General features: G+C 33.1%; 1 protein-coding gene across 4 annotated transcripts in view; it reads right to left on the bottom strand.

Annotated features, from left to right (window-relative positions):
* The window catches only part of LOC100163696, a 20,023-nt gene extending 13,584 nt beyond the window's left edge, over positions 1 to 6,439 (bottom strand). The window contains exons 1-10 of one of the 4 annotated variants that reach the window (XM_029490305.1): positions 6,087 to 6,439; positions 5,757 to 6,028; positions 5,083 to 5,234; positions 3,549 to 3,709; positions 3,402 to 3,484; positions 3,160 to 3,307; positions 2,553 to 2,676; positions 2,323 to 2,474; positions 1,852 to 2,266; positions 1,615 to 1,766 (exon numbers count right to left, since the gene is read on the bottom strand). In XM_029490305.1, the coding sequence (XP_029346165.1) occupies positions 1,615 to 1,766; positions 1,852 to 2,266; positions 2,323 to 2,474; positions 2,553 to 2,676; positions 3,160 to 3,307; positions 3,402 to 3,484; positions 3,549 to 3,709; positions 5,083 to 5,162 (1,315 nt within the window). In that variant the 5' untranslated portion in view covers positions 5,163 to 5,234; positions 5,757 to 6,028; positions 6,087 to 6,439. Of the gene's footprint in view, positions 1 to 1,614; positions 1,767 to 1,851; positions 2,267 to 2,322; positions 2,475 to 2,552; positions 2,677 to 3,159; positions 3,308 to 3,401; positions 3,485 to 3,548; positions 3,710 to 5,082; positions 5,235 to 5,756 lie in introns of all 4 variants that reach the window. The other 3 variants (XM_003242300.4, XM_029490306.1, XM_016801857.2) reach the window with 3 other exon arrangements.
* Positions 6,440 to 9,776: the final 3,337 nt, after the last annotated feature.

The following is a 9,776-nucleotide window of genomic DNA, read 5'->3' as shown; positions in this document are numbered from 1 at the left end:
ACGTCCTCTTAACTTATTGAAAAATGATGGCTAGTTCAATATTATATTTCGATTACGACGATCGGGCGATAACGCCATAACGGCGTGCCGACGGTGTAGCGCGTTGCCTGAAAATATTTTGAATGTAATATTTATTTTAGATTTAATATAAATATTAACCACAATAATAGCAAAAATAAACATGCTGAATGTAGATAATATTATATAATAATATTATAACCGTCGTGGCCGGCGATTCGAGGTTTAAAAAAGCGTGGTACTGTCTGTCTTACACAATTATTATTTTATGGAAACATTTTTTACAACTAAATACGGGCTGAGGGGGTGGCGTGCGCCCCCTGCATCCGCCACTGCTAACTTATGCCATTGACCATAATTAATAATAAAGGAACGTTATTAATTTCTCATACATAAATCTTAAAAAGGATGACAACATTTATAATCAAAAATAATACTTCTAAATTATATAATGGAATAATAATTTATTTTATTGATCTTTAAGCCCAGTAATCATGGTCATTTTAGTCTGTTTAGTAAAATGGGAACATGTATGTATGTGTGGCAAGGATTTGTCACTAAAAATCCGGGTTGTCATCCATCCGGGAACTAAACAAAACAAATTTTGTGACTGAATGCAACCCACAGTACCATAATTGAATGACGAAAATCCAAAACGTAGTATTGCCAAAATTTCGAAAATTGAGTTAAACATCGATTACTATGGAAAAAAATGTGAGGAATTCCATTTTGCAGCCAGAATTAAATTATATCGAATACTTTTGAGAGTAAAATCTATTTTAAAACTGATGTTCAATGCATAACGTGATATTGCCACATTTCATGTCAATGCAAAACGTGGTACTACATGTTCAAGTCAAAACGTATTATTGCCCATGTTATTTGTATTGGGGCATACCTGTTATCATTGCAAAACGTGGTATTGCCAATATTACATTTTTCTTCAAAACGTGGTATTGCCGGAAATAATGCATTTTGCATTAACAAAATAGGAACAACTTCAAAACGTGCTATTGCCATTACCTTTCCAATTCCTGCAATGCCACGTTTTGGCCTGTAAACATTTTTTAAAGTATTAAAACTAAGTTTTAAACTCAAAATAGATTTATTTTGACACCGCCAATCGTCGTTTTTTTTCATTTTTTACATTTGATTACACCAATTACAAGTTAATTCATGTCATAGAACATAATATATTTCTTAATTTGTGAACATTTTGATTTTTGGCAATACCACATTTTGGATTTTCACCTTTCATTATTATTATATTTATAAGTTTATAACGTTTTGTAGTAAAAGTATTTATATATACATATATTAATATATTATATATGTAAATTATATCAATAGTTAAGTGTGAGCTTGATAAAAACATAAATAACTGTTAACACTATCATGACATGTCATTTGGAATTATAGTATATGTTTTTTCACAGTTGAATTAATAACAAACCTGAAATACGATTGACTGTTATGCATTTAATAACAACTTACAACAGTTATAATATGATCACTTTCAGGAAAGTAAAATTGAACATGGTAAAATAATGCATAGAAGTAAACTTATTTAGAAGCCAGGTAAATAATACAACTTACCGTTTATTCGTGTATTGGGAAGCTCAGGAAAACTCTCAACTGATGATGCATCATCTTCTTGCTCATCAGGGCACCGCATATCTTTTCGTAACATTTCCATAAATAAAGTTGCAGCTTCTTTAGTTCTTCTAGGGGGCCTTGAACGGGTTGAACTAATATAATAATTTTTTTTTCATTTTATTAAATATAATAATATAAGGACATTTTTTTTTTAGATATAATATTTCTGAAACTTACCTAATTATATCTTTACTTTCATGAGATGATTTCATGTTATCCACTGAAGATGTCCTTCTTTTCACGTCCACAGTTAATTTTGTTTCAGTTAAACTGTTAGCTCTGTTACTCTTAGATACAGTCTTCAAATTCTTATCACACTTCTTATCAGGAACAACATAATTATCCTGGTCACTGTTCTTATGTTTACTAGCTAAACTTCTAGTTTTTCTGTTATTTTTACTTGCCACTTTACATTTAACAATACTAGTCTTTCGTTTCATGTTACCCAGACTATTACTTCTATGATCTAAATTGTTTGATGCAGTCTTTTTTCTCGATGGTCTTTCTTCTTCAACATATTTCGAATCATCAGATGATGTTTTTGAAGAAGGTTTATTGCTACAACTCCCTTTACACCATTTTCCCTTGTCATCTGAAATATTTGTTGAATAGTCATATGAACAATAAAATATTAATCAAATTGTTTACCTCGAAGTTGATTTATCGCAGGACAAAATATACTCGGTAAAGAATTTGATCGGGTTATACGGCCTTTCAACTTTTGTATTTGCTTACCGTCTAATGATACTTGTTTTCCATTTTTCTCAGTTTTAGTTTTAATATTTTCTTTTACTAAAGGTCTATATAATAATAAATAATTATGAAACAATCGGTTAAATACATATTAAATTATTTATTAATGGTAATAATTTTCTTACTTAATAACTTTTGACATTGGTTTTTTTATTTTTGGAACATGACGAAGGGCTAATTGACGTAATGTGATAGCTTCTTGACGAACAGTATACCTTGAACTGGACCTTACCAACTTCCGACCCATAACTACATAATGAATTAAGGTATTTAAAAATGTTCAAGACTGTAAAAATCGTAGCCATTTATGCAAAGTACGCCAAGTCCAAAAACATGATTTTAGAGAATCAGTTCTGGCAATTTTTTCAAACTTTAAATGCATACCAAATTTAGTAAAATTTTGTTTTTGTTTGTTTTAATAGATTTTTTTTTAAGCAGAGTTATTTATGAACTGTTGTAAATAGTATGACACTGAAATGTATAATTTTTATTATAGTTAAAATACAAATTACTAAGTTAGAGTTAGTGATTTTTGCATAGTTTGATTATCGAATGGACTTAAATAACATTTTTAATTGTTTATTTAACACCTTTAAATAATATTGGGACTTAGTTGATTATAGCACTTTATTAATATTTTTAAACTGAAGTCAATATAATAATAAACCGGAAAAATTAATTTTTGGACTTGTATGCTTTGCATGAACAGGGACAAAATTATGTTAACTTTACCTTTATGTCCTAGTTTAGATAATGGAAACTTGGTCTGTGGTAACTGACTAATCTTTTTTCGTTCAATTGATTCATTATTTACACTATTTACATTATATGGATTATTTGCATTAGTTACTGGCAGTATAGGAGTACTTTTTCTTCTTTTCTATAAATACAAAACAAAATAAAATTCAGTACTTAATTAAATGCTATAAATAATCATAATAAATTACTCAATAGAAAATTTATAATTCAAATACCTTTCCAGCAGCAATCTCTTGTGCCGATAGAGAGCGTTGAGGTTTATTGAAGAAATCTAGTCGTGGTGGTAGTAAACTTGTACCTAGATGATAAAATAATCAATAATATGATATTTTAATTTAAATTTAAAAATACAATTAAATTACCTCTAAAACAAAGGAAGGTAAGAAAGTCTTCAGTATTTGGCCGTTTAATTGGAGGTTTAGTCACATTATTAGGCACCACTGAAGTCTGAATAGGTTTCTGTGCAGTGCTGGTGGGTATCACAGCATTTTGGGCAAATTTACGCTGAGCTTGTACCTTGATTCTACAACAATTTATACAGTCTTGTTATAAGGTTTGCATTAACTATTAATGAACAATTTAAATATTTAATTGACATAAGTAAAAATGAAAAACTATAGTGATATGTACTAGTTCTACAGTTATCTATAAAATATGTATTGCATGAAAATTAATTTTATACACCTAACCTAATACTTTATATTTTTATTTTTTATGTCATAAATAAAATTATTATTTAAGAAAAACATCTTAGTTTTTTAATAAAAGATATTTATTATTAATGTATAAGGTAATGCACGAAAATATAATTTTATATGGTATTCAAATTAAAAATAATTTATAATAGTAATATTGTGTTAGTTATGAACAATTTTTAATTACGTACATAGAACACATTTGATATAGTAATATGAACACAGCGTGAAAAAATAACAGTGGTCGGGACGCTACTGTTTTTTTGTAGCACGCTAACACTACTGCTACCCCCCCCCCCAAAAAAAAAAAAAAAGTAGCTCGCTATCGCTAAAGCTACTTTTTTTTAAATGTAGTGTGCTATGTCTAACGCTTTTATTTAAATGTAGCGCAATATTTTATCGCTACATTTTTTTAAAACATTTTTTTGATTTATTTAGATATTCACTTGAGTACTCATTATTTGTTAATGCCTACCACTATTTCCTTGTAATTTCAGAAGGCAGGTTTATTCAATGCATCTCATGTATTTTTGACTCAAAACAGATAAACGTTTTATTGAAAATTGCCAATTAGTAGTTTGTACTGATTAGACATTTGGTCACTGGGAGAAAGGATTTCATATAGCAAGGGGATTAGTGATTACAAAGAATTTTGATCTGCTAAACATTTTTTAAAAAATTTGATGGCAAGCATAGATTTAGAACATCTTACACTCCGCTGTATAGTGTAAGTGTCAAGTGGATCTTGTCGTTGTGTAGGTCATTGTGATGGAAGTGTTAAATGTGAATTCAATGATACATAGAATCTAAAATACTGTTGTTTTACATATACAATATTACATATTCAAAAATACACTAATCTAGTCATCTTAATTAAATAAACATACATCATGGGTAATATTTTAATTATCATGAAATAGGTTAGAAGTACCGATAAAATAATTAACATTTTCGCTACGCTAACCGTAAATTTCTAGTGCGCTATAATATTTCGCTACATTGTATATATTGTAGCGACGCTATGTTAATCGCTACAGCTAAAGTAGCGTCGCTACAATTAGCGCGCTACTCTTGACCATTGCAAAATAATACATATTACTGAATGATAATACAAATTATATCAAAGATGCAGAACCAGTAAAACATTTGATTTCAGAAGCTACATAGAACATTATATAATATAGGTAGTATGGGTACATACTTTTTAGTACTTGACTCGAGAATAGCTTCTTCATTGTTCAGCAGTTTGCGTTTCTTTGCATCTGACCCATTAGAAGACATGGTATTGCGGTGGGATTAATACCTAGTCATCCAGCATGGTAATTTGACTAAACAAGCAATGGGGGCGGTACACTAGATTAGCAAATAAATAATATTTTAAGTATATAATATGTGTAAATTTTTATTTCTACCAAAACTTAAAAGACCCATCTACAGTCCGCGGACTAAACAATTACACATTGTGCGAAAAAAAATGGACTTTCTAAAAGGAGCAGAAACGATAGAATAGAAGCCAAACAAAAAAAAATGTCTAAGTGAAAAATCACTCAAAATCATCCGGCCGGAAAACTGCCACTAGGCCAGAATGCACAGTCCTTTAGCAGTCGAGTACTCGACTAGACTTGCGCGATGCGTGTGCGTGCGGTTTATTTAGAGGTTTGTCGACGAGAATCCGAAGACCCCCACGGACCGCCGTCCAGTCCACGTGCGGTGCGCCACGATCTCGAGCCCTGCGCAGAGGGCAGTCGACCACACGTTGACGTATGCGAGACGACGGTACATCGCGCACACGGTATGCGTAATAATTATAGTGGTGATAATTGAATTTTGGCGATGTAGAAGCTAATACGTGTTTATTGTTTAATATATTTATACCTCTGGGGTTAGTGCAATTCGGACAAACGTGCGGCAGCGTCGTCGGCGGCGCTCCGGGAGGCGTCCGATGCGACCACCGCCGTGCTGCTTCTGCTGCTGTTAGACGTGCTGGTACCGCTGTTGCAATTGGTATGGTAGTGGTAAACGAGCATTGTGTTTCGTGTCCCCCGTACACGAGTGTATTGTGTTTATTTACTCCCAATTATCCTTATCCTAACCGCCGCGGCCCGCGTCCGATGTAATCGAAATATTATAATACCGCCTCTACCTGCCTTTAAATATTACATTTGAATACGTACTACAGCCTAATATTATTTTAAAGATCTATACCACGAGCGTTTTTTTCGAATAAACGTATCACGATTTGTTTATCACGTCGCACCTATGTGATGTGTGTGTGTCGTACAAATTAATGATAATAGACGATAATTATTTACTAATAGACGATATTCGTACTGTGCGGCGAGGACTACGGACTACTGCGGGTGACGCGCATGTGAATGTTATTCTTTTCCCCAAATTTCGTTCAGCCACACACCACACCGCGACTGCAGACGAGTGACGACGACGACAACGCTGCTGCTCGGTGCTCCTTCTCGACGACAACTCCGCAACAAAAACACGACTCTCGCGCGCGCACACACACACGCCCGCATACACAACACGGTAGATACACACACGACACAAACACCTAGCACGTACGCCAACTCGTCGCAGGGTGCGCGCGCGCATAGAAGAAGACTCGCGCGCACCCGCATGCGCGTACCGATTCATATACGTATAATATATTATTATTGTGATAAAAACGTTTTTGTGTTGTCTGCCGCCGCGACCAAACGGCAACGCGGGACGGGCTGCGTTGCCAGATTTGGCGCTCGGCGACGTCGTGTGTAAAGTAAATACGAAAATCGTACAGCCGTCACCGCGTTGGACGACTCTCAAATTTTGAGCCTCAAAAGGGGACGATACTACGATTAGTTGTTGTAGTAATAGTAGCAAAATATATATATAATATAATATGTATAATACACATAATATTCTATACCATACTATAATAATATTGCAGTGGTAGTAGTAATAGCCAATAGGCTGCGGTGATGGGGGTGGGACGTTCAATGGGTCACACCATCCACTGTATAGCAAACAAGCTAGTCGCGAGGTGTTATCACACTTGTGTATATTGTGCTTATGCATATAATGTATAATATGCCAAATATATTTACGTTAAACATCAATCGTCTTATTATATTGAATTATTGTAGTTCATTGAGCGAACCATCTTTAGACATGTGTGTAGATGAAACTAGAGTTACCAGAATAATGCGACGCGTGTCCGGTCGGTCTCGGACGATTTTTAGGACTTAGAAAAAAAAGACAAAAATCAATACGTTAGTGTGGTGTGTGTGAACGTTCGGCTGCAAGACGGTTGTCCATATTAATACAAAGTGCGTGCGCGAGAGTTCATGCTTTTAAATAAAGTGTTATACAGGGAATGACTGAATGAGTGGTAGATCGTAGATAAATACACTGGATATTGACGTAGATTAGCTAATAGCTAATCTAAACTGGGTGACCATGGGGGAGGCCAAGACCCCACTCAAAACATAAAATACTATATAGGTACCTATTTAGAAAGATGCATTAGACTCTCAGAACTGTAAAAATAAAAATTACATTTTAGATTAAATGATAATTAAATCTTCTATATACCTACTGGCTACTGTCTACTATAGGTAGTGTTATATTATTTTGGTACTAGGTATTCTCTAGCCACACGAGCAACCCCTTCGTGACGTTCCCTCTAAGTATATACTGCTACCTTTTGCTGGAAAAATGAATACTCTAACTACTTACGTAGACTTTAGTAATTTATATTACCCGGGTCACTGCCCGTAGTCCAGTACACTGGAGGGAAAATACATGACATCAACCAAATACCTTACATCCCCTCCCATCTTGGGTGATATCGCCAATGGTTTCTCTCTCGGGTGTTACATTATTAACTATTATATAGTTATATGCGATGTGCCGATGTGTTTTTTAATGTTTTATACATCATTCCAATGTGTGTATTTGTGTGTACACAATAATATATCGATCATCGATTTTACGACGGGTGCAGGAACACGCGTTTATAATTAATAGCTTTTCTGACGTTTGTACTATGTAATACACTAATATGCTGTTGACCCTCCCCGTTCACCACCAAATGATGCTTATAGGAATTATCAAAAATCGACATATATTATATTAATATAATATATTATCCTATATTTCTATGTCGCATAGCTGAATAGGTGCATTTACTGAGTTACATTCGTTGACTATTCAAAGAAAACGTGAATCACGTAAATTATATTACATCATGATGACTGATGACGATGCTCTGATACACTGATACCCCACTACAAATTTGAAATTAATTGTTAGATTTGTAATCATCGTGACCAAATATTCTTTAATTTAATTAGTCATTGTAAGTATCCGATTTATTAATATTTCTATACGAAACATACCAACAAAATTGCTTTCATCATCTTACCGAAGACTGTCCGTAAACTTTAATATTTCCCCAGATAGAGTCACCCGAGTCCCAGCGGCGCCGAAACGTTTCAAATATACTATGACATCGTACGTCAGGGGGCACCCTATAATTTCCCATTTTTTTTAATATAAGAATTAGATGCAATCAAAGCACCTACCATACATAAAATTGTTTAATAATTTATTTTCACGTTTTAATGTAAATTCTGGATCCACATCAATACAGGCAGTATCCCCTGCAGTAGCCTACGGTGGACCCCCAACTAACAAATCTACTATGACATAAGTCATAGGATAAAGAGGGTGATTGGCGCCATTTCCAAGTCCTAGGATCGGGGGTCACCCTCTTCGTTTCAAAACGACACCGGATAGCATTCCGAACTGCTGTAGATATAGTAAAACAAGTACCAAATTTCATGTCATATCATTGGCACAACTAGTGGGGTGCAAAAGGGTATTAGCACTCCTGCATAGTTCAAATTGTAGAAATTCGCTAGACTAAACCGCTTTAAAATTATCCCACATTATCCCGCACCGGGATGATGAACCACGTAAATGATATGGTCCAAACATCCCGGTGTGCATTATTTTTCACACCGGTTTAGTCCAGCGAATTTTTACATTTAGTACCCTTTGGATTGTTATGTCCAACTATTATTACCTATTATCAGTTTTATGTAAAAACATTATGAAATTATGAAATATTTACCGAAAAAAATAAGATTATTTTGATCATAATATTAATTTATTGTAAATTATTACATACCTATTCCTATAATTAATAGACGATTAGCATTAAGATACACATTACGGAGAAATGGATTGAAAAATTAATACAAGGTTCCTGAGTCCTGATATATTGTTACAATATCAGATGAAAAATAATAAAATACATAGGAACTTACGTTTCTTATATTATGCTTAATCATTTAAAGTTAAAATGTTGATGACATTTATCAAATTTAAAATGTACAAATTATTTAGTAGTTAAAAATGTATAAAATGTCCAACTTTTATAGCTAAGGATTAAAAATTGAAAACAAAGTTTCACGTAAATAGGTAGCTAAATAGGTTAAATATAAATTACTTTATTCACAATAATATCATCACATAGGCGTAATCATTTTGAACCCCCTAAATGTTCTATATTTCAGTCTTATAAAGTATTCGAATACGTATTCTGAATACTTTTATTTGTATTTTTTATTCATTAAAAAAATACTTTTTTCCGATCCAGAAAAATAGTTTTAAATTTGTGACAAGACATATTATAAATCATGAACATTAATTTTATTCTTTAAACGAAATATAATATTGGACCATGATATGATTATTTTTATAAACACCAATGTGTTGTATTCCGTATGGCCCGTATCGGCCAAATCATATGTGGTCAAAATGTATAAATAACTTATGATTACGTTATATGTTTAATTATTAATTTATGCAGTGGTTGATTTGGAAATAAAATAAAAG

This window comes from Acyrthosiphon pisum, chromosome A2, assembly GCF_005508785.2.
Source record: "Acyrthosiphon pisum isolate AL4f chromosome A2, pea_aphid_22Mar2018_4r6ur, whole genome shotgun sequence".
Taxonomy (NCBI): Eukaryota; Metazoa; Arthropoda; class Insecta; order Hemiptera; family Aphididae; genus Acyrthosiphon; species Acyrthosiphon pisum.
Note: the sequence above shows the minus strand (reverse complement) of the source record. Positions and strands in the feature narration are given on the sequence as shown.